We start from the raw sequence: 26,652 nt of genomic DNA, 5'->3' as shown, positions 1-26,652 counted from the left end.
ATAGTTTGGGACTATTAGCTGTAGCATCCGGTGAAAAAGTGCAAAGATTAGTAAAAAAAAAGTTCTATTTTCCACTAATGAGAGCATCTGCTTTCTACCTATCTACAGTCAGTTTTTAGTGGCAAAGTCTTATTTGTTTATATGGTAAATAAAATCAGGGTCGGACTAGGGGGGTCAGGGCCCACTCCCCTCCCCAGTCGCAGGCCCCCCTCTGCCCTCTCTCGCCACCCTTGCGGCGCATTCCTATGTCGAGCTCGTTTGTGGGAGGGACAATTGGGTGGAGCAGGCAGGACAAGATGTTGGATTGGGCAAGAGGTAGATCAGATGGGGCAAGAGGCGGATTGGGTGTGGCAAGATGCAGAGTAGCGGGGCAACCAGGTGGAGCCACCAGGTGGAGAAACCAGGCGGAGCCACCAGGCGGAGCCACCAGGTGGAGGTCAGGAGCGGAGGAGGTCACTATGTGGAACGAGTGTGGGCCGTCGGGGCCCACAAGGGCCGGGTTTTTTCCCCAGAAGATGTATAAAATACTCTGTTTAAGTTCAAAAAATCATGGTGACCAAGAATATATGTAATTGTCCTTCCTGACTTCTTCCCCCAGCTACCCAAATCCATCATGTGTTGCACAATATACCTGCATGCTATGTCAGTCAATGCTAGTCTGGATAAAACCTAAATTACTAAACATATTTAACCCAAAGTAAAACTTAATAAACAGTTCAGAGGAGATGATGTGGAAATGTAATCAGTGGTTTGGACTATACGATTAATGGAAATTATTATAAATGTGTCTTACTTCTTTAGATCACTAAAGTGCCTTCATGTGTTGGCTATTTCCAAAAACACACATAATATATATATATATATATATATAGTTTGAAGTTCAACCCATCTAATCACACACCGCATGTTCTACAAACCACTTATGGTAAGAAAAAATATTGGAAAAAAGAGCACACACCTAACACTACATAATAAAAAATATCTAGGGGTTCAGCTGCATTGCCTAAATCCTGGCACAAATGAAATGCTTTTGAACTGCAGATTCTTATACCATCATATAGATGGCATTTATGTGTTTGTGTTGACTTTGTCTTTTAGAGAGAAATCCAAAGCACCACAAGGGAAGATATAGTTGAAGGTGAGAAATAGTAGTATCTGTAGACTGTGAAAGTTGATTCAGGCAGAAAGAATTGTAATCCAGAAGCAGAAAGGGGTCACAATGACAAACTAAGCAAAAGTTCTTCATCATGGCCACCAGCTCTAAAGAATGCCAATGGTTGGCCATCACTATGAAGCTCCAAAGTGTTTGCAAGTGGGAATCATGGTGTACAGGTGTAACATGATTCTGATCTGAACCTGCTAGCAACTTGAGCAGGAATAGTCTTTATACAGGGATTTGAGGCCAATTCAGTATTTATTACCTTAGCTTCCATTGGAAACATCAGAAATGATTGGGTATTGGTTAGATAGCATATAATGAATGGGTGAGAACTGTTGGCAAATGCACTGCAATAAAAACAAACAAACAAAAGAAACCGAACACATACAAGATTAAAAAAAACAGCTGTACAAACTTAAATATGTGGCAGGAGACTCTAAAATAGTCGGAAGGACCTGTATCATAATACATTTAGGAACTAGTTAACCATTCTTCTTTCTTATAAACATGCGCCTGGTATAGGTAGAGATAATATATGCAAAGAAGAATAGGATGGAGCACACAATTCAGCAGATTTTACTGTAAAATATTTATTAGCACAACATGTTTCGGATCTTCACGGATCCGTGAAGATCCGAAACATGTTGTGCTAATAAATATTTTGCAGTAAAATCTGCTGAATTGTGTGCTCCATCCTATTCCTCTTTGCATATATTATATTGGACGGACTGGTGTGGCCTAATAAGGAGAGAGAGCAGCAACATTTCGTTAGAACAAACCTGCCTTGTTCACTGTTTATAGGTAGAGATAAGCACTCTAAACAATGCACATCAAACCAGCTGTATTACGGGACTATGATTTAATTTTTTTATGAATCAAATAGTGTCATGTAACAAAATATGTAAAATGAAGGAATAACTTGGTGGCTTTTAATACAGCTCCCACTTAACTTCTTGACTTCTGACTGAAAAATATAACAAACCAGAGACTATTTGTTTCAGCCAGTTACAATCCTTGACATGTCATAAGTTGGTTTTCAAGTCTACGGCTGGCTATATATAAGTATCTGCTTAATTTATATCTGTCACTTTTGCCTTGGAGGCAACTAGAAGGAGCTTCAAGGTGAATTCTGCCAGTGAGCTGTTCTTGTACATCACAAACTGCATGAGAAAGAAGACACACAAATTGTCCCTGAAACCCAATAACAATCATAATGTTAATGGTTAAAATAATAATAATCATACTAATACAAGCAAAACCCTAAAGCATAGTTTTACTAGAGCCAATGCTTAATAGTATAATTATACTAAGTAATCCTTTTTTATTATTTTTTAGAATGCAAGTTTCTACATTAACAATAACATGATAAGAGAGAAAACTGAAATCATCCTTTTTATTCATTACTTACATTGTGCTTTGTGAGGTTTGATATGTTCACAGATATAGATTGCAGCCAATCAATGCACTCTTCAGCCGATAAACATTGTATGATTCCACTTGCAACCCCATCAACAGCAGTGACCTGGAAAGCACTTTGCCTGGAAATATAAAAATACAGAAATAGTGATGGAATAAAATAGTGGGTATATATTTTATTTCAATTGGGTTAAGTGCTGAAGATACACTTCCCATTACCTTCTATGACATCTAAACAGGTTTTGGGTGGAATTATTTTTTTTTTTTAGTTTCTGAAATTTATTAAAAGAAATCATGCAAAATAGTGAAAAAAATCAAAACAGGACTTTTCATGATTTTGAGGGAAACTGTGTTGCCCTAAAATGCATTCATAAGCTATAAAACCTACAGTGACAAAACTTTGAGTGCCATTGCCCCCCTTAAACACATAGGGGCAAATTTACTAAAGTGCGAAGTGACGATCTCGCCAGTGTGACATCATTTCGGTACTTCGCCAACGGTCAATGACATAACTTCGCTAGCGAAGGAGATAGACTCTAGCAGTACTTCGCGCCCTAACACCTGGCAAATTTTGTCTCTGGCGAATAGACGTAACTACGCAAATTCATTATGATGCGGATTTTACTAAATGTTACCACTTGCGGCAGCCTTGCCTTCGCCACCTCAGACCAGGCGAAGTGCAGTAGAGTAGATAGGAGTTCCTAAAAAAATTGTTGAAAATTTTTCCAAGTCCCAAAAAATGATAGCGTCTTTTCCTTTTTTCAGGGTGATAGGCTGAAAAAGAGTGTAAATTTTTTTGGGGGGTAACTGGCTTCCCCCCTACATTTCCTTACATATGGCACATGGCTCATGTGTAGGGCATTATAACAACTTTATTTTATTAAGGATTCCTGGGGTAGTGTAGTGTAATGTATTCGCTGCAACATATACGTCCGTTGAACTTTAACTTCCAGCCGTATGCAAATTAGCCAACGCTAGCGCAACTTAGTTTCGCTTGGCGCAGTAACGCTAGCTCAACTTCGCCAGCATTACTGCTCCCTGGATGCAACTTCGGATTTTAGTGAATTAGTATTGTCCTGGTGAATCTGTGCCTGGTGAAGTGTTGCGATGTGAGCGAAGCTGTCGCTGGCGAATTTTCGGAGGTTAGTGAATTTGCCCCATAGTACTCTGATACAAAAATGTACTTGCAATCATAATAATTATATTTCCAAATTATATTAATCCAATCTTTTTAGGGGTTTAAAAATAATATATGTTGGGAAATTGCTTTGAATCACATTCATTGGGCAATTTATTATTTTAAGCTTTACAGAACCTGTTCCTAAAGGTAAGGGCATTTGCAATATACAGGACTTTCTTCATATGGCTGGACACGTCATGATATTACCTGTATAAAATTGATAGTCTTATGAAAACTAGCAAAGCATAATTACATTGCATAAATGCTCAAAAGACCACACTGAACATTTTTATAAAGCAAGTTGGGTATATATACTTTTAATTTAGGTGGCAAGGGAACAAACAGGTATAATCTTTCACCTGCATGATATAATATGCAATTACCCTGCTATAACATGGTGCATCTGGCACAACTCAGTTAAAGAATATATAGTAACAACAGTACATATCAATCTACATCACAATTCAACAGTGTTTAAAGACATTAAAACAACTGGACCTATGGTTGCCCATTTCTAATAAAAAAAAATGAAAGTTAACAGAATTTAGAATACAGCGCATAGCATACCTCCCAACATTTAAAAAAATAGATGGGGGGGACAAAAAGATTTTTGACCATGCCCATTTTATGGCCACACCCCCTAAATACCACAACCATTTTACAAAATTTGCCAAGTTATGGCAGTTTTGATAATTAAGGTGAATTGCCCTTTAAGCTGCAAGTCGCAGTGTCCCCAAGAGATCTGCTTATCTTAAATAGTTGCAATTGGTTTTTTTTTTGTTTATCTTAAATTGTGACAAATGTGTCGAAGAGCAGGTATTCTGGGTTCTCTGTCTAAAGCCTCTTACATTTCAGAAACTTTATATCTTTTGTCTGTCTGTTCAGTGCAGGAGAACAAAGAGAAACCTGGGACATTTCAGTAAGAAACCCAGAACTGCAGGCTGAGCTTTCAAAATTGTGACTGTTCCAGGAAAAACCGGATAGTTGGGAAAATAACAATATCCATCTTCTTTGAGATGCGTTCCAATGCCATAACCTCCCTTCCTTATTCCATCACATCCAACAGGTGGCAACCTGCCCTCAACTAGCCCTCAAAAGGCAACACAATAATAATGGCAAAATACATCCATTTTAAATGGTTTCTTCCACTTTTTTCTAGAACAGTGCATGGGCCACAGGGGGGGGGGGTATTCTTCTTATTTTCCAACCTCACTATAATCTAAATTCTCTTACCTTTTATTTTTGTATTAGAAATGTAAAATAGTAAATATAATTGGTTGCACCCAGTGGAGAAATATCAATTTAGAAACCTGTGGTGATACAAGATATATTCATTTTAGTTGCTAGAAAGGATTAATTATTTTATTCATAAATATGTGTTAAACTTCCCTAAAATATGCATTGGGTCCACTTTAATAGTAAAGGTTAGCAGAAACAAATTTCAATTATAAAGTTAGGCATTTTATTTGTATTTGCAGTCACATTAAGGGAATGATTACGCCACACTCTTAATCTTATTCACTGTGGGAAGCAGTCTATTATTTTCTTAGGTATCGCACAGTGCTGTGAAACAACCGCTTCCTGACTCCCACATATACTTTTCCCATCTGCTCAGCTCTCTGCAACAAATATTCATTTGAAAGCACAGTAAAGGTCATCTAAAAAGGTAAACTTCTGGATACAAAGTCAATACCGGTGCCATTTCACTGCTGCTTACTGTAATATATTTGAAATGTGTAAGTAAACATTAACCAATCAATAATTACAAATTTAGCTGTATCAGTCATAAGAAATTACATTGCAAAGGAAGAAGGGTATGTATTCCTATATACTGTATCAGAAGGGCATATTTTGAAACCTTGAGCACAGGCTTTCTTTTCATGACCAAGGAATATGTAATTGACTATAACTGTTCTGTTGGTTTTATTTAGGTGTGTATCAGTCATAATAGAACACTAGAGTTCTTGTGTGGTTCTGCATCTGGAATGGATGAAGACATGTTGGGTAAAAACAAAAGTTTAAACACTGCACAAGATTGGCTCAAGCTATTGAAAACATTAATGAGTCCTTCTTTGTTACTTACTATAGCTTCCACTAAACTGAATATAAATCTTGTGTGGCTATTAATGAGCACTTCTTATTTGTCTGGAGATTATATTATCTTATGATCATAATTTTGTAACTAAAAAAACCCTTTCTTTGTAAATACATGCATCTGCATAGATTACTGATATGACAGGGGACCAGGGAATGTGCATTGATCAATTTTTCTTTTTTCCTATGTCTGTAGTTAATTTGGCCAGATCAGTAGCACTTCCAATGTATTTTAGTACATTTTTATTAAGCCATGGAGTGCTCTCACAACTTTTCCTTTTTGCATTTTGTATTGTAGCAGATCTATTCTGTTCGGAAGTTCAGCAGCTATGCTGCAGGCCAGGCTTCCATGTGGTTGTAGCACCCCCACACCTTTCTCTTTAAATGGTGTAACAATGCCTTTGGAAATGGGTGTTGGTCTGGGCAGTTTCTCTCTCTTAAAAGCCGCAAGCGGGGGAGGATTAATCTCATGGAACCAATGCTGGGGTCTAGGTTATCTCTCCCCTTTGAAAGCTAATGACGGGGGAGGACTAAGCCCTATGATGAAAACCAATGCCCAGGTCGGGAGACCTTTTATTTCAGGTAATGCTCTTATTCCTGGAGGCTTTAGCATTTGAAATTATGACCAGAGGTAAATAGTTAGGGACCGCCATATGGGTTTTACCTTGACGTGGTATGGTGGCTTATCAATCTTATGATCATAATTTTGTAACTAAAAAACCCCTGTCTTTGTAAATACATGCATCTGCATAGATTACTGATATGACAGGGGACCAGGGAATGTGCATTGATCAATTTTTCTTTTTTTCTATGTCTGTAGTTAATTTGGCCAGATCAGTAGCACTTTCAATGTATTTTAGTACATTTTTATTAAGCCATGGAGTGCTCCCACAACTTTTCCTTTTTGCTTTTCCTTTTTGCATTTTAGATTATATTGTGAACTCATCATCCTTTGAAGTATTACACTCCATCCCCATCAGTATTTGTTTGAGAACCTGTATAACCCAATGACCAGTGACTGGATCATACTGGATTAGACTGATGTTGTTGATTGAACTTGGTTGGTTACCGGGGTATCTTTTGAGAACATTATTGTTAAATGTACATTACTGTTGTAAATAATTAAATTGCTAAATGCATTCATTAATATAATTTGGATCTCCTGGCACCCTCTTAAAATAGCTGTGATGTTTTCTAGGGTTCTTTAACGGCAAGTGGCTCCTGAAGTTGGATATCTGTAGTGGGTCATGAGAAAAAATGTGAATGATGCATATATTGATAATACTGATAATACTGTTTTAAAGTGATGTATCAGTGACAAATCATGTTCCATATTCCAGGGGAATCACATGATATTCAAACTTGCAGACACAGTCTGTTTTTGATATATTTGATCCCTAACATATAATATATTAGAACATGGTTTCTGTAAAAAGTCTTTTTAAAACAGAAGGTATTCACATGCCTCATGCTAGACACATGGCATTGCATAAAAAAACAAAAATGATAGGCTTAACTAGAAAGTGACATGATTTCTTTTAAGTTAAGGAAGTATATATGAAGATGCTCAGCTACCTCAAGCAAATAATTGTGCAAAGAATAGTTGTTCAGTAGTGATAAGAGAATCTGTCCCATTTCGCTTCTTCAGAAACTGCAAAAAAATTTAGGAAAGGGTGAAAAATTTGCAAATATTTTTTTGTGCAACAAGTTTTTTTGTTGCGGATCATTTTTTTGCAAACTACTTTAGAGTCTATGGGCGTTTTTTTGTGGCACCTTGTTTCTGTTTGGGGCTTTTCACTCAGTGTACTGCTACACTCATGCCCTACATTGTTAGGGCAATGGCCAGCTCCATGTTGTAGCTCCCATCCTTTCCAGCTATAGTCAGGTGATCAATAAAAGGGCAACCAAGTATGGGAGTTTTACTTTGAAAGCAGCTAGTAAGTTGCAGGTAAAACTTGGTCCCTTTGTAAAATGTATAATGAAGCAATTGAATTCTTAATGAATCAGATGAAAGTCGAATGTGGACTGGCCATACTGGGGAAGACTTTGATGTATTAGGCCAGCTAAAATATATTGCAATATATGGACAAACAATCCCTGTTTTGTTTAAAGGGTAAGGGTATTGTCAAATACAATATGTAGGCTGTACGACCAGGAAACTGAAGGAAAGAGCTAGGGAACATTTGAGTCAGATAAAAAACCCGCGAATGACTGAAAAGAGCAATGTCACTAGACACTTTAGTACATGCAATGGAAATTCCCTAGAATTTTTCAGTATTCAGGGGATAGAGAGGGTTAGATTGGGAGAAAGAGGAGGAGATCAGTTGAGCCTCTTGGAGAGGAGAGAAGTATTTTGGATATTCCATCTGGGCACGCGTTTGCCCTTAGGACTTAATCATGAATTTGATGTTACCTGTTATACGTGAAAGGGCTAACATTGTTTAGGGGCCGAAGATGGGGCTATCGAAACTAAAAAGGGAGCTATTGACGGTTTATGAACAACAAATGCAAAAGAAGTGAGTGCTACTGATTTTTGGTTATTATACTATTTTTGTGATACATATTATTATACATATTTAATAATTGAATTTATAAATAGTGACTATTATACATACTTAATAATTGAATTTGTAAACAGTAACATATGAAAAGTAATGCAAAAACCCCATATAGGCATGTTTGAAGAGCAATTAACACAATAGGGTTAATCCCTCAAAGATTTTGATTGGTTTTAAATAAAGTGGGAGGGACTGACAGGGTATAAATCCCGTAGAGACTGTGTGGTTTACAGATACACCTATGACTAAGCGCCGGAGGGTGCGAAACGCGTAAGGTGGGCCTGGGGGGATTGTATGTAACTGAATTTTTAATGATAATTTAAATAAAGAAACTTTTTATGGAAAAGTAAGCCTTTGGGACAGCTATCTTTGGATACAAGGAATTTTGATATATATATATCGCCTGTGAACTGGGGCGAGTTCCTTGGGCTTAACCAAGTTTAAATCAGAGGTGGACTCCCAATCTTTATATACAGTAAGGCATTTTTAGTAGCTTAAGGCACAAAATGTTTCAATGTCCTTAATATATTGATAATGGGTTGAGTGCAGAGGACCTCTTGTATTTGTCTACATTGTTAGAGGACCTCATATCCACTAGACAACAACTGCCTTTTCTATAGAAAAAAGGCTGCCATGTTGCCACTTAAAACCATGGCTATTATTTTTTACATTACCTCTGGTTGACTGGTAATGGTATCTACTACTACACTTAGTAACTATGTTGCGGTTTATGCAGCAAGAACCATCTATAGTTTATATAATACTACTAGCTTACAAACACAGGCACAACAAATAATAAATCTGACCACCAACAGATAATATCTGGGTGCTTTGTATCCCACATTACAATGAATAAACCATATATTTGTGTATGTCGTTATATTATATGGTTTATTAGTTTTTGAGATCACATTTTTAAGACTAAACTTGTGCAACTTTTTTTTGCGATCCAAAGTATATATTAAAAATGTATTGAAAGGGTTAAACACAATTGCACTTAAAGGGGTGGTTCACCTTTAAGTTAACTTTTAGTATGTTATAGAGTAGGCAATTATATTCAATTGCAAATTGTCTTGAGATATAACTCTGTACATCATACTAAAAGTTATTGCAAAGTTCCTATAACATTGTATACACTAGCAAGCAAGCAATTGTGCTTTTTGCAACAAGAATTTCTTAGTTTAACCTCTTAACAGCCAGTCTTGTCAGCTTGACCTGACTTTGAGGCCTACTACCTAAATAACAACCTTAACATTTCCCCCTTTGAAGGTGAAAATCTCCAATCTATTTGTATTCTTGTCAAGCTCTTTTTGGCCATGTAAGTCGAACAGAACCAGGTTGCTAAGCAATCATATCAGGTCTAATAGATTGCCTCTTGATTGGGGCCTGCCACCATGGGGTTCTCATTACAGTAGGATATTGTCTCAAGCATGCATACTTCCTAAGGCCAAATAAATAACCCAAAACAAATTATTACAGATAATATTTGGATAGCCCATAAGAAAAAACACCCATTGACTTTAATGCATTTGGATAAAAAAGTCGCAATAAGAAAAAACGACCAATTGACTTTTAGGGAGATTCTGGGAGATTTAGTCGCTTCTTCTTTGGGGCGACTAATCTACCCGAACGGCTTCCCCGTCTTCCGCCAACTAGAATGAGAAATTGCCTGTGGCATGGCACTCGCGGTGCTTCATTTGCCGAAGTCGCCCGAAGTTGCCTCACAAACAGATTCGTTCATCGCTAGTGTTTATTTTCTACCAACATTGTGCCCAGAGTTAAATGTAAATACTGCACTGCTCCATCCTATTACATGCTCTTAATTTCAACTTAATGTAAGCCTTTAAATAGAAAATAAATCCAAATTAACAGATACATTCCATATCAAACAGAGGAATCCATGAGGATTTTATTTAAATTATTGACAATGGGGATATTTTTAAGATATTGCATCTTGGTATTGACATTACCTGCACAGATCTGTTCCTGTAATATGCTGTGATAGTCTTGAATGAAGAAGAGGAATTAACCGTAAATCACACCATCTCTTTTCCCATCTCAGACCCGGTGAAGTTGGCCATGATGAACATGATAAACTATCCTGTAATGAGTTAATAATTTGTATTTTTAGAACAAATGCTTCAGTTGTAATATTCTTCTAAATTTAAATTGTCCCACTTTCCAAATAAAATTGATGAAAGCATTTCCTGATTCTATGGAACCTAATTGTGAAGGAGAGATATGAAGAGGACAGATTGAGAACAAAACTAACCTTGTTGCACACAGTAATCCATCACATATGCAAATTTGCACCATTGATTTCATTATTGAATCAAATTCGTTCACATCTGGTAGTATTTTGAGCATGATTTAACACTATATATATCTTGTAATCAACAGGCACACACATTTATTTAACACAATAAAACAATTATATTCTAGTAATATTAATATAAATCAAACAAATTAATACACAGCTATGTAATCCATTATCCAGAAATGTGTCATCCAGAAATCTCAGAATTACATAAAGGCCATCTCCCATAGCCTCCATTTTAAGGAAACAATTCTAAGTTTTAAAAATGATTTTCTCTGTAACAATAAAAAAAGTACTTTTTACTTGATGGTTACTAAGCTGCATAACTGAAAATGGTGGCAAAATGATTCTACTGGTTTAATAAGCAGACTTAAGGTATGGTGACCCAAATTATGGATCCATTATCTGGAAAACTCCAGGCCCCTGAATAATAAATCCAATACCTCTATATATTTTTTTTCCACAAAAATAAATATCCTGCTCAACTTCCCAGAAAGATCATTCTTCTAAACATAAAGAAATAGTATGTTTAAAGGGATACTGTCATGGGAAAACATGTTTGTTTTCAAAATGCATCAATTAATAGTGCTTCTCCAGTAGAATTCTGCATTGAAATCAGTTTCTCAAAAGAGCAAACAGATTTCTGAATCTGACATGGGGCTAGACATATTGTCAATTTCCTAGCTGCCCCCAGTCATGTGACTTGTGCCCTCCCCCCCAGCAGCAACAAAATAACAATGGGAAGGTAATCAGATAGCAGCTCCCTAACAAAAGACAACCACTGCCTGGTAGATCTAAGAACAGCACTCAATAGTAAAAAGCCAAGTCCCACTGAGACACATTCAGTTACATTGAGTTAGAGAAACAACAGCCTGCCAGAAAGCAGTTCCATCCTAAAGTGCTGGCTCTTTCTGAAATAAAATGACCAGGCAAAATGACCTGAGATGGCTGCCTACACTCCGATAATATAAATAAAAAATTACACTTGCTGTATCAGGAAGGGAATTTTACATGGTAGAGTGAATTATTTGCAGTGTAAACATTGTAATTTAAAATATAAAAACAACACCAAAAAAATCATGACAGAATCCCTTTGAGAATGAAATGATTTTCACATTGTACAGGTATGGGACCCATTATCCAGAATGCTTGGGACCTGGGGTTTTCTGGATAAGGGATCTTTCCGTAATTTAGATCTCTGTGTCTTTAATCTACTAAAAATCCTTTAAACATTAAATAAACCCAATAGGCTGGTTTTGTCTTCAATAAGGATTAATTATATCTTAGTTGGAATCAAGATACTGTTTTATTATTACAGAGAAAAAGGAAATTATTTTTTAAATTTAAAATTATTTCATTATAATGTCTATGGGAGACAGCCTGGATAACGGGTTTCCGGATAATGGATCCCATACCTGTACAGTGCATTTTCCATAAACTACCTAGTTCTTCTCCTTCACCTCTTTCAAAAGATTAACATGGGCCAATTATGAAGATAATGAGCTACCGGTGAGACTATTACATGTCAGTAAATAGACACAAGATAAAGTCAGCAATCTTTCAGCCCGAAATCCCAGAATTAGGCTGTTGGCACACGATAAGATTTGGGGGAGATTAGTCGCTCAGCCATAAACATGGTAATGTGTTATGAGGGCATTACACTTGAAGTTGTTTTTATTTATTCTTCTATGTGTTATGGGGCTAATAAACATGAATTGGCCCTACAATAATAATGCTGTGTGTTCTGGGGGCATTAAACATGAAGCTGCCACTGCATTTATACTGCTATGAACTTGTGCTATGTAGAAAAATAGTTTTCATGAAACAAATATTGGAATCATTGCAATTATTATATCGCAACCTTTATTTGCAGAAATATGCACAACATAAATTAAATTCTTAAGATAAAAAATGTTCAATGTACTGTTTATCCTAGATTTCAGGTTGAATTTCTGGCAACTTTAGTTTAAGGGAGGAAAAGATGCAGTATAATATGCATATACAGTATTATTATGTTTAAAACTGCCAGCAGTTTTATTTTCCTTTTTTTTTTTTTTTTACAATTTCTCTGTTTTCAGCTGATTGCATGTCGGTTTCTGTTATCAACTTAATGAGTGCGAATAACAATGTCCATTCTGCTTATTCAGCTGAAGAAATAAAGAAACTGACAATCTGTTTCAAGACCTACATGTAAAAGTGGAACAACTAGAAAAAATGAATAGTAGCAGAATTACCTTGGGGCTGAAGAGAAACAGATATTTACATTTATAATGGTGCATTATGGATGGCTGCTTTAAAATTGAGAGGCTGAAAGCAAATGCAATGTAGCTTTGTGTTACAATAAAAAGTACATGAAGCATGGGTTAATGAAACCTTCCAATTACTAAGAATTCCTAGTATCCATATTTGTTTTAACACACTTGATTTCCTATCTCTTTCTGAATGGAAGATTACATGTGTCAAAATCTGTTCTGAACAACATCTATACAAATTATTTCTGAAGGCGCCCAACATACAAAATGAGGCACTGAGATGGAACTGATGTGGTAGCAATAATATTTTTATTGCATATTCTGACCTTTTAAAATCTTCTTGGCATTGCCCATCAGAAAGCCTACATTAAAAAATACTAATTATTTATATGTTTCATAAGATACTAAGGATACTGTTTGATGATTAAAGACTTCTTGTATCAGAAGACACTGTATCAGAAGACACAATCTCATAAATGCAATAATTGTATAGGATTCTGATCACATTAAAATGATATGTGTTTTAAAGATTAAAAAAAGTCAAATAACAGTGGGTCCCTGAAGATTTATTCCATTGTTACCTTCCAGGTATCTAATCATTCATTGTGACACTAGCTTGGAAGAATGGTTACATATTGGTTACACAAAATTTTAATTCACAAAAACATTCTGGCTTCACCTAAAATTCTTTATTGTTTGTTCACAAATTCACACTTTAAACGTCTCAAGGGCCTATACATGTCATACTGTAGCTCATAGTTGTCTCCCAACAAGAAGTCTTCCTTATGAACTAATCATAAGGTAGCTAGTAGCTCAAAGATAAACTTAAAATTATTGACAACAATTTATATTCCAGTACTCTGGGACCTATACATTAGGCTTCTATAACTTTACTAATAGGGTAGCATCTAATGTAGAACCAATACATCTAAACAACAATGAATTTCCACTCCAAATTAAAAAAAAACAACAACAGAAAATGCAGTAAGAAAAAAGCAAATCACCCCACCCCTAAAAAGGCGACATTGCTATGCCTGCTCTATAGCCATATCCTTTTGTAGCTGATTATATTATTCATTAAAAGAAAAAACCGACCTAGAGACTATTGAACCTAGATGTCTTATTAAATAACTTTCAGTAGAGGACATGTATTAGTTTGTTCTACTATAGAAACACATACATTTTTATATCTGGTATTCACATTTTAAAGCTAAATAATTCTAATATATACAACACAATCAGAAAATTACTGAAAAAGTACTGAAACCCGTATTTGAAGGTTTCCTATGTCACCATTAGAGATATAGCAGAGCTGTGTGATTCATCAGAACCATAGGAAGCCTCAGTGATCAAAATACACAAAATGCAAGACTATATAAGTAGAAATACCTTGTCAACTATCTATTTTTCTTAAGTTTGATTTCACATTTTATGGAACTGTGAACTTAAGGGTACCTGACCAATTATATATGAATGCTGAAGGGGCATACATAAGAACTTCAGTTTTAAAAGATATGTCATCTATAGAACACAGAGTAATTTGAAAATGGCCAGTAAGTTTTGCACTACAGGTAATTTAATCCATTAAATGTCTGCAGTCAAAGGTTTGATTTTTGTATTACTTGGATTTCTGCTATATTTAGTAAAGCTTAATGGAGTGTGCTAACAAGTGACCTTATAAACATCAAATAACTGCAAGGAGGAGGAAGAATAGTGCTAGTTTTCCCACAGCCTGTTAGTATTACTACAAAAGAAAATAATTTGAAAATTTCCTAAATTCCTAAAATACCAGAACAAATATATAGGACTTTGTATACGAATAATATCTAATTACCCCAGATGTTGTGCATTTGCTTTAAAGGCTCTAATAATATATACAAATATATTTGGATGTGGGAACTTTGCTTTTCAATTAACAAAATTGCTCGTTATAATTAAGTGTTTATAAAATCCTTTTTTTGGGGGGTTGTTTTGCTAAAATTCTAATATGCAAATTAGGGTTCAATATCTTTTGATACTTGGACAACCCTTCAGTGATGAAAAAGAAGTAGCCTAGACATGTTGTACATTATGTTTTGGGCTTCTGTACCAGACTGAGACAACTACAGCCCTTAAGCAGTAAAGATCTGTGCCTCTAAAGATGCCCCAGTAGCTCCCCATCTTCTTTTCTTCTGAATCACTGCACATGCTCTGTGCTGCTGTCACTTACTGATCTTAGGGCCCAACTCAAAATATACACATAGAGGCAGATTTATCAAAGTATTACAGTTTTTTTAAAGAATATTATTAATGCCCTGAAAACTCGTATCAAATCAAATTTGACTTAACTTCAAATTCGAGTTTGGGTTATTTCCAACTCAAAAATACAACTCAAAAATGTAATCTAAATTAGAATTTCCAATTCGAACCATAATAAATCTGTCCCATAGAATATAAATGGCTATATAAATATAAGACTGATTAGTAATAATACAGATAATTACTCCATGGCAGCAAAAGAACCAGTCCAACTTGCATCAGAATTTTATAATCAGCCCTGTAGCATCATCTTATATTACAGACAAACCTAATATTGATTAATATAAATTGATAATTTGCGGCAACCCCTAAGCTTAGCTTCTCAACAGCTGCTCAGAGCCCACTGAGCATGTGAGTGTTGCAGACACTTTCCAAGATGGTGACTCCCTGAGACTAGTTTAAAATCCTGGATCATTGCTGCTATTGAAAAGCTGAACTTTTAGGCTTATGCAATAAGTTCAGTATATAAAATATGGATTTTCATGGATTTTGCAAACAGGTACTCAATCCATATCTCACAGAACTTGCATTTGTATGGCCCCTTAATTCACAGTTATTGGCACTACTAGAAGGTCACCCTTAGGGTTCAGAAAATTGTGCTGCAAAGGTTGACCTGTGATGCAAATGTACTTACACCCCAGGAATGGATACACAAGAATATAATTATTTCCATACTTTGGGAAAAAACAAATGCAAACTGAACTTTGCTTATTCTAATAAGCCCATCCCACAATTAGCTGACCTCATTTCCCGTGTCCCAAGCCAAAACAGCTACCATAGCAACCCCTAAACTCCCTAAACCGAGGAAAGGAGCAGACGAAACAGTGCAAAAAATAACACACAAATTTTATAAATAAATCATAAATATTTCATATTACTATACAAATCAATGCATCAGATTATTCCATCTTAATTAACCGCAACATTTTACCATGTATCAAAAAAAACAGTTTAGTGAGCAATATTTTTGGAGATAAAGTACCCGATTTCTTTATACAAAATTACTCACACTGTAATAACAAGCTAGATCTATCACCTCCCTGTCTCGGCATTGGTACATGATCTATAACAATATATTTAAAAGTTGGCGATCTATGATACAACTCTAAAAAGTGTTTTGCAACAGATTTTGATGTTTTTTGATCTTGAAAAGCCTTATTAATTGTGGAGATGGGCATCCATGCACAACATTAGATCGATTTTTCCTACATATGAAAGCCCACAAGGGCATCTTATTAAAAGGTTGTGGTACATGTAATATGGTGTTGTATCTGTAATCAATGTCCTTTCTGAGAGTGTACAAAACTAGTCCCTGGTGTCATGTACTGTCACGATGTACATGACGGGCATCTATAGCTTATTGGATTGTAACCAAGATGATACTCAAATCTCTCTCATATAACACCTAACCGGGTCACTGACCACTAACAAATCACGTAAGTTCTGCCTTCAATGAAAACCCAAATTTGGGAAAACAGGACCTATCTTACCCAGGACTTCATCTACCTGTATGATCTTCTAATTTGCTTTTACCGCATGTACTGGTTGTGTAGAAATGATATTATAATAAGTAGAAAATACTAGACCTGGTCCCTCCTTACAATTACTTTGTTGGGACATTGTCCTTGCCCTGTTGTTGTACCCCCATTGTAAAAATGTATCCCTCATATTAAGAAGGTGCTTTTCACACACATTTTTCTGAATTATTTCTCAAAACTTTTCAAAATTATGACAGTTAAAGTGAGTGTTTCAATGATAGAGCATGACTGCTCTTCGCATATAATAATGTATTGTGGACTGTCACATATTCCATTTTTTAACCTTTGATTTTTAACTTAAAATCCAAAAACTGAATTTCACTGTCAAAATTGGCTGTAAATTTGATCATCTCTGAATCACGATTCAATCCATCTGCCATAGTCAGAAATTCACCTTTATCTCCTTTCCTCAATCTGAAAATATCATCGATAAATCTTTTCAACAGTAATATTTTAGGACTATACTGTGGTAAGATATAGTCACTCTCAAACTGATGCATAAACAAATTTGTGCATTAGGGTGCCATTGCTGCCCCCATCGCTGTCCCCTCTAGTAGACACAACTCTGATAAAGATAAAATAATTGTACAGATGGTTCACGATACCGATTGCTCTAGAAGAGATTTCTCAATGGCTTTCAATCCTGCCTCATGTGGTATACTTGTGTACAGGCTTACCAGATCAGTGGTAGCCAACACTATCTTATCATCACTTGGCAAAGTCAGTTCCTTGATGCACTTTAAAAATGAGGCGTACCTCTCAAATAGGTAGCAGTAGATTGCACTACTGGTTGCAGCACTTGATCTAAAACTATTCCTAAAGGATGTAATAAACTGTCTGTGGCAGACACAATCCGCCTGCCAGGAGGTGTTGTCAAGCTTTTATGCACTTTTGGTAACGTATATAGCATAGGGGGCCTTGGGTGTGTTTGCTGCAAAAAATCGAACAAAGCTTTTGTTATCTTATTGTTGGTTAATGCTAACTTTAGCTTTAAATAACCATACAGGATCACCATCTAAACTCCTGTATACCTTAGAGTCTGATTATTGAGAAAGTGCTTCAGCCCTATAGTTAAGGAACACTATCCCACCCTTTATATACAGGGGGAGGATTAGTAAAGAGGTGTCGTGTCAATTGCGTGTCAAGTGTCGTGTCTTTCAACTACAAATACATTTCTATGTACTGAGCACATAAATTATCTGCCACCTTATAAATAGTATTTTTAAAAAATTTTACTTCTGTATTATTTGTCAATGCACAAAATTGGCTTTTTAATCTCAAACCCCTTTCCTGCATTTATGGGTTGCTAAGGTATCAGTTTGGGCTTGGGACACAAGGGTGTAGTCATTTTTCAATTGTGTAACTTTATGGATTTGTAGTTGGGAGCTTTTAGACCAAAACCCAAAATGTTAATGGTATGTATTTTCACATATTGGAATAAAAAGAGAATTAATGTGAGGAGTGCACACAATCTTTAAGTGATTACTTGAAATACAGCATGAAGTGCAGCACCAGGAGCAAAGATGGAGGAGATTGAGAGTGCAGATTGTGTTGGTGTGTTGTTTTGTTTCAAGTGAAAGCCGCTGCAGTAAAGGCCTGGCAGAGAATTAAAAAGGAGGAAACCCAGAATCTGGTGATGTCCATGAGTTCAAGACTTCAAGCTGTCATTGCCAGCAAAGGGTTTCCAACCAAGAATTAGAAATGAAATTTTTATTTTCAGTTTTTTAATTTTTCCAATTACTTTTGAGCCCCTGAAAGTGATTGTGTTAAAAAAAAGCTCAAGTTCCTCATATTTTTATGCAATCATTTTGTTCAACCCACTGAATTAAAGCTGAAAGTCTGCAGTTCAACTGCATCTGAGTTGTTTCATTTAAAATTCATTGTGTACAGTAGAGTAAATATGCTCAAAGAAAGCATTAATTATCGAAATACCCATAGGAAGCTACAGTATAGCAACCCTGTTTGCCGTTTTGTCAGTTAGATAAGAGGAGAAGTAACACATACCTATCCCATTTTGTAAGAACCATCCCTCATTTACAAAAATAAATGTAAATAATAAGATATTGTAATTTAAACATATTTATAGAAATATGAAAATGAGAATCTATAATGAGAAAAAAAAAACTAATTTATGCTTGAACCCAGCTACATCCCCATTAGAGCCAACAATAAATCCTAGACTTTGTCAAGCAACACTGTAGTCCTTCGCTTTACAGTTACATTTTCAGGGGGTTATTTATCAAAGGTTGAATGCTAGAGTTTTTTTTATACCTCAAATGAACTTGAATGGTTTCTCATTTAAGAAACAATTAGAATGGAAAAAACTCAATTCAGCAAGTTCAAGTTGCGAAACCTGAAAACTCGAATTGAGTTTTCAGAGGAACAAAACTCGAATCGCTCGAGTTTTTGGGCAAAACCCTTTTTTGAAAAAAACTTGAACATCATGAAGGCTATCAACATCTTCAAATGGTTCAAGGGACCTCTGCCATTGACTCCTACATGACTTTGACAGGTTTAAGATGGTGTATTTTTGGATTTGAGCTATTTCCAGGGTCAGGGTATAACAAATCTCAAAAAAATTGAGTTTTTATAAAAAAAATCTCAAAAATGTGAGTTTTTTTTAACCAGAAAATGTTATTTTTGACCAAAAACATAACTTCAAAAACTTTAATAAATAACTCCCTAAATGTCTTAATTGGTATGTTTCTTAAAATACAACTAAAACTATACAATGTACTTTCTAACTGTTTTTTGCAACGATCCAACTGATCATGGAAAGACACAGAGACAAATAGGATTATTTCTATATGAATTCTACTATATGACTGGCCTTATTGCAGTTATAATATTCCTACCGTGTTGTTGGGATGGTAGTTGAGATGTAACCCACTGTCACAGAGAGGAGAGGATGTGCCACTGCTTTGGTCACAAGGTACACCTAAATAAAAAAGGGATATCTCTGGTTAATATTGGAATAGGTCTACTTATATTGTTGTCAACATGGTTTGCAGTTGAAGTAGATGCTGAAGGACTCATTTACTAAAGATATATGACCAAGAAGAGAAGATTTAATAAGCACTTGTGCCTAGAGTATCTTTGCTCCCATACTGTGTCCTTCTTCCTGTTGTGCACAGCTTAGTATATCAGACAAAAGGCACAGAGCGCACAGGTGCAAGGGGGTAATCTACAGGCCTGGATTTGTGGAAAGGCTACCAAGGCCCAGGCCTAGGGTGGCAAGATTTTACGGGGCGGCATGCTGCCCATCCACACCTACATTGGCTCAGAGCGAATTAAAGTAAGGAGATAGGTGACAGTCAGTAGAAAAAGATTTGACGAGCACTCCATTCACCCATTCAATAGTCATAGGTAGGGGATAGGTGACGACAGGCCTAGGGGTGCTCGCTATGTAAATCCGGCCCTGGTCATCTATGGAACACTTTAGTTTTTATATTACAACAAATTGCTACAATGATGGCACAGGAAAATGGATGTAAAAGTGAAAGTAAACATAAAAATTAATGGTAATTTTGTAAAGTAACCATCAAAAGTTTAGTATTTTTAATCATTATTTAGACATTTTACTTTTCTGCAGCAATTCATTTTCTGAATTGTGATAGCTAATAAATACTTTAAATACGGTTTGTCAGATTATACATTTAGCAATAGAAGGGGCCATTTACAAAATGCAAGGCCAGGTACAACGTGCAAAAAATATATGAAAACTGCAAAGTTTTTTATGCAATCTTGCATCTTAACTTTTCTGAATTGCTGCAGGTCTCTGCACTTTAAAATGTATGGTAAAAATCTGCATGTGCCCCATGAATATAGTTTTCCTGGCATTTGGCAGCACTGTATTCATGAGAAGCAGGTGTGGCGCAGGTAGATGTCCTACTTTCCGCCACCCTAACTTGCACGTCATTTAGGGGACAGGATATCCATTGTACATTAAATGTTTGCTGGTAAAGCTTTCTTATTCATTTTACTGTTATAGCTAAATCAGTCATGGACTTCTACAAGTTGAGCGCAATAAATGAGCCTTATGAATCAACTGCTCTGGGTGACATGCATGAGTACAAATTTTTTTAATAAACATTATTTTCACAGTCACATCTTATAAGCCTGTGGCTTTTCTCCAGCAGATGCTGCTGACACTATTTCCTGCATAACTTGGATTACTTATGAAGTACTGGTAAAATGTTAACCCGATCAGAGGATACATCTATATATGTTGTGGGGGAATGGCTCTTTAGGTAGTAGCAGCAGCAACTCCTTTCACACAGACAGTAGACAGTACACAGGTTTCCAGCTGATATCACGTGTGCATTTATTTAACACAGCAGCTTAAACAGCAACATAACAGTTCATACCCTTTGGGAAGGCAGTAAACAAAAATAGTCCAGCTGTACTGATAAATGAAAATGTCCTTTTCCCAAAGGTCCCACAGTCTCCCACTGGGGCAATATAAGTCCAGCAAACAAAATTAACTGTTAACTCACAGTCCTTTGGAGATTCCTTGTGCTTTTCTCCTGGAAGCAGCCGCTCCCCAAACACTTAAGGCAGTAGCTGGTAGCCAGTCCTTGCTACCAGATAACTTGTCTCTTTCTGGAAACTTGTGCCCAGCAATAAAAGTCCTTATGCTTTGAACACAGGTAACATGCAGTTACTAAGCAAACTTTTAACACAGCCCTCCAGTAGCTCTCCCTTCTCTCTCTCTCTAGGGCAGAGAGCAGCCTAATGAGAGCCCACCTTTTACTCCAGGTGAGGCTAATCACCTCCCTGCTACTCACAGCCTCATTTTCACATCCCTCTGCACTGCTTCATAGAGAATTCTGGGAGGGATATACTTTCCATCTATGATTTTCCCAACCATGCTACATATCCTCCCACTCTGCTCAAACTTGTTGGGTTGAGCACACTTGGCCACCAGACAGTGTACCCTAGAGAGAGCATCAGCATTTCCCTGTTGACTCCCTGGTCTGTGTTCTACTACAAACTTGAAATTTTGTAGTGCCAGAAACCATCTGGTGACCCTGGCGTTTTTCTCTTTGTTTTGCGCCATCCACGTTAAAGGAGCGTGATCAGTCACTAACCTGAACTGACGCCCTAAGAGATAGTACCTTAGGGCTTCTAGAGCCCACTTAATGGCCAGACACTCCTTTTCCACAATGGCATAATTTCTTTCCCCTGACATTAGCTTCCTGCTAAGGTAGGCCACTGGGTGTTCTTCACCCCTGATCACCTGGGACAAAACAGCGCCTAGTCCCACATCTGAGGCATCTGTTTGAACTATGAATTCGCGGTTGAAATCAGGGGTAATCAAAACTGGGCACTTACAGAGAACAGTTTTTAGATTTTGGAATGCTGTCTCTGCTTCTGGGTTCCATGTAACCATGGCAGATTTTCTACCTCTAGTTAACTCTGTTAGTGGGGCTGCGATAGTGGCAAAATTTGGCACAAATCTCCTGTAGTAGCCCACCATTCCTAAAAAAGCTCTTACTTGTTTTTTTGACAGTGGCTGGGGCCAGTTTTGTATAGCCTCAATTTTGTGTATCTGGGGCTTAATTACCCCCCTTCCAATTACATATCCCAGGTAACGGGCCTCTTCTAACCCAAGGGCACATTTTTTTGGGTTGGCTGTTAAACCAGCCGCTCTGATTGAATCCAGAACAGCCTGGACTCTGGGTAAGTGACTTTGCCAATCTGTGCTGAAGATGACCACGTCATCAAGATAGGCTGAGGCATATTTATGATGGGGCTTAAGAACACGGTCCATCAGCCTTTGAAATGTAGCTGGGGCCCCATGTAAACCAAAAGGCAGTACTTTGTACTGGAATAACCCTTCAGGGGTAGAAAAAGCAGTTTTCTCTTTGGCCCTGTCAGTTAAGGGAACTTGCCAGTAACCCTTTGTAAGGTCAAGGGTGGTTATATACCTTGCTGGGCCAAACCTCTCAATCAGCTCATCTACTCTGGGCATGGGGTATGCGTCAAATTTAGAGACTTCATTTAATTTTCTGAAATCATTACAAAAACGGAGACTGCCATCTGGTTTAGGAATTAAGACAATGGGGTTAGACCACTCACTGCATGACTCTTCTATTACCTCAAGCTCCAACATCTTTTTAACTTCATCTGAGATCGCCTGCCTGCGAGCTTCAGGCACCCTATATGGTTTCAAGTTTACTTTTACCCCAGGTTCTGTCATAATGTCATGGTTAATCACCTTGGTTCGCCCTGGCAACTCTGAAAACACATCCTTATTTCTTTGTAAGAACTCTTTTACCTCTTGGGTTTGACTTGGCGACAGGGTCTCAGATATTTTTACCTCTGGAACCAAACTACCTGCTGTTTCCCTAGGGAAGGTTACAGCCGCAAGGGTCTCGCGGTCCTTCCAGGGCTTAATCAAATTTACATGATACACTTGGTAGGGTTTCCTTTTCCCAGGTTGATGAACCTTGTAATTAACTTCTCCTACCTTCTCTACAATCTCATAAGGACCTTGCCATTTTGCTAAGAATTTACTTTCTACTGTGGGAACAAGAACCAGTACTCTATCCCCCGGATTAAAGGTTCTCACCCTAGCCGAGCGATTATACACCCTCGACTGGGCCTCCTGAGCCTGTTGCAAATGCTCCCGTACAATAGGCATAACCTTTTCGATTCTATCTTGCATTTGACTGATATGTTCGATTACACTCTTAAAGGGAGTGGCTTCCTGTTCCCAGGTCTCCTTAGTAATATCCAGGAGACCCCTTGGGTGTCTACCATACACCAGTTCAAAAGGAGAGAACCCAGTGGAAGCTTGGGGCACCTCCCGTATGGCAAACATGAGGTAAGGTAAAAGGCCATCCCAGTCCTTACCATCCGAAGCTACCAAACTCTTTAACATGCCTTTTAGCGTTTTGTTAAACCTCTCTACCAGCCCATCTGTTTGGGGGTGGTACACTAAGGTACGCAGTTGGGTGATTTTCAATAACTTACACAATTCTTTTGTTACCTTTGACATAAAGGGTGTCCCCTGGTCAGTGAGGATCTCCTTTGGGATCCCTGTACGTGTAAACATCAGAACCAGCTCTTTGGCAATGCTTTTTGCTGAGGCGTTCCTTAGTGGAATTGCCTCGGGATACCGCGTGGCATAATCAAGTACAACAAGGATATATTGGTGTCCCCTAGCAGATCTGACTAGAGGGCCTACCAGATCCATGGCAATCCTGTCAAAAGGTACCTCAATTATAGGCAAGGGTATAAGGGGACTTTTGAAATGTGGCATTGGGGCCGTTAACTGACAAATGGGACAGGAATCACAATATTGTTTTACCTCTCGGTGTACCCCAATCCAGTAAAACCTTTGTAACACCCGGTCTTTCGTTTTCTCATAGCCCAAATGTCCCCCTAACACATGGGCGTGTGCCAGATCCAGCACTGTACGTCTATGGGCTTGGGGAACTATCAGTTGCTCTATCCTCTCACCCCGTACTTCATTTACTCTATACAGTAAATCATTTTCCATTGCAAAATGAGGAAATATTTTATCAGCACCTGGTTCCTGGGGCACCCCATTTACAACCTTTATTTGTTCCCGAGCTTTACTTAAGGTGGGGTCCCTTAGTTGGGCAGTGCCGAAATTATCCCGAGAAATGGGTAGATCAGGCAGATCAAGTTCAGGCTCCGCATCCTCTCCTACCAAGACCTCTAAAGGGAAATTGCAATTTTTATCTGGGGCCACTCCTACAGCCTCACCTGGGGAAAAACACTCTAAAGGCTCAGGACATATGGGAAGATTAGACTCTAAAGATTCAGGACATATTTGGGAAATAGACATTGGAGGCACACTTCCCTCCTCGCACCCTTTTACTTTACCCCATAAGTCCCAAAACACAGGAAAATCACGTCCCAAAATAACATTATGCATTAAATTTGTTACCACTCCCACTTCATGAATGCAAATTCCACCAGCCGTTTCAAAAGAGAGGGAAGCTGTGGGATAGTTTTTAACATCCCCATGTATGCAAATAACTCCCATCTGGCATGACTGTAGCTTCTGCTTGTCTACCAGGCTTGCATGAACCAAAGTTACCAGACTTCCAGAGTCTAGAAGGCCAGAAACTTCCTGCCCGTCTACTTTGACGGTACACATTTGTGGCTCCACTTCTGCACCAGGTTGGGCAATACACACAGGCTTAGCAAATAAGGACAAATGTGGTTGTGCAGTGCTACAATCCATGGGTTCCAGGGTAAGTGGGCAACTGGCTGCCATATGCCCTGGCTCATGACAGCGCCAACAAATTACTTGTCCTCTATCCCTAACTTGCAGGTCTGGTTTAGGGCTTTGCCCTCTCAATGGCTTGGTCATGGAACCATTTCCACCTTTTGGGGCCTCTTTCCACCCTTTAGTGGTTGGTATGTCTTTACCTATACCCGGTGCCTTTTGACTCTTAGGGCCAGCACTTTTAGCAGTTGAACTTTGAAGAAAATCCTCTGTGGTAAGAAACCGCTCCACCAGGGCCACCATCTGGTTAGCATCAGTTGCATCAGCTTGGCCTGCAAAACGTTGCAGCCGAATGGGTAAAGCATGGAGAAAACGATCCAGGACCACTCTTTCCACTATTAGTGCAGGAGTTAATTCCTCTGGTTGTAGCCACTTTTGGACAAGATGTATTAGGTCATACATCTGAGACCTTACAGGTTTGACCACATCAAATGTCCAGGCATGTACCCGCTAGGCCCTCATAGCCAGGGTTACTCCCAACCGGGCCACTATTTCCGCTTTTAACTTTTGGTACTGATGGGCATCCTCAGGATTCAAATCAAAATAAGCCTTTTGCGACTCTCCGGACAAAAAGGGAGCAAGCACCCCCGCCCACTGGTCAGGTGAAAGTTTTTCCCGCTCTGCCACTCTTTCAAATATGGCGAGATAAGCCTCCACATCATCCTCTGATGTCATCTTTTGTAAAGAGGTTTGCACTCTTTTATACACAGAGACGGGCTCTCTTGATCCACTTTGGAACTTTTCCATAGTGTCGATCCGTTTTAGAAGCTGACTGTTGATAGCCTGCTGTTCCTTTAAAGCTGCTTGAGCAGACTCTGCGAGTATTTGATTAGTCAGCTGCTGATGAGCATTGGCTTGCAGCAGATGCTCATTGGCATGCTGCTGCTGAGCATTGGACTTTACAAGTTCTTTTAGAATCTCCTCCATATTGGCAATGTTCTGTGAAAGTCACCCTACTGTGCTTGATATAACAATCCTTTAATATGACTGTCTCTTTAAGGAGCTGCCCGCATTCTCCACCAATTGTGGGGGAATGGCTCTTTAGGTAGTAGCAGCAGCAACTCCTTTCACACAGACAGTAGACAGTACACAGGTTTCCAGCTGATATCACGTGTGCATTTATTTAACACAGCAGCTTAAACAGCAACATAACAGTTCATACCCTTTGGGAAGGCAGTAAACAAAAATAGTCCAGCTGTACTGATAAATGAAAATGTCCTTTTCCCAAAGGTCCCACAGTCTCCCACTGGGGCAATATAAGTCCAGCAAACAAAATTAACTGTTAACTCACAGTCCTTTGGAGATTCCTTGTGCTTTTCTCCTGGAAGCAGCCGCTCCCCAAACACTTAAGGCAGTAGCTGGTAGCCAGTCCTTGCTACCAGATAACTTGTCTCTTTCTGGAAACTTGTGCCCAGCAATAAAAGTCCTTATGCTTTGAACACAGGTAACATGCAGTTACTAAGCAAACTTTTAACACAGCCCTCCAGTAGCTCTCCCTTCTCTCTCTCTCTAGGGCAGAGAGCAGCCTAATGAGAGCCCACCTTTTACTCCAGATGAGGCTAATCACCTCCCTG

The 26,652-nt window shown here is 37.9% G+C and overlaps 1 protein-coding gene across 2 annotated transcripts in view; it reads right to left on the bottom strand.

Annotated features, from left to right (window-relative positions):
* The window catches only part of sntg1.L (syntrophin gamma 1 L homeolog), a 279,613-nt gene that overhangs the window by 30,099 nt on the left and 222,862 nt on the right, over positions 1-26,652 (bottom strand). For both annotated transcript variants that reach the window (XM_018267984.2, XM_041566421.1), the window contains 3 exons: positions 19,668-19,750; positions 10,378-10,508; positions 2,568-2,697 (listed from right to left, as the gene is read on the bottom strand). In XM_018267984.2, coding sequence (XP_018123473.1) covers positions 2,568-2,697; positions 10,378-10,508; positions 19,668-19,750 — 344 coding nt within the window. The remainder of the gene's footprint in view (positions 1-2,567; positions 2,698-10,377; positions 10,509-19,667; positions 19,751-26,652) is intronic.

The sequence above is a fragment of the Xenopus laevis genome, chromosome 6L (assembly GCF_017654675.1).
Source record: "Xenopus laevis strain J_2021 chromosome 6L, Xenopus_laevis_v10.1, whole genome shotgun sequence".
Taxonomy (NCBI): domain Eukaryota; kingdom Metazoa; phylum Chordata; class Amphibia; order Anura; family Pipidae; genus Xenopus; species Xenopus laevis.
The sequence above is the reverse complement of the archived record's forward strand: the minus strand, read 5'-3'. Positions and strand labels throughout refer to the sequence as shown.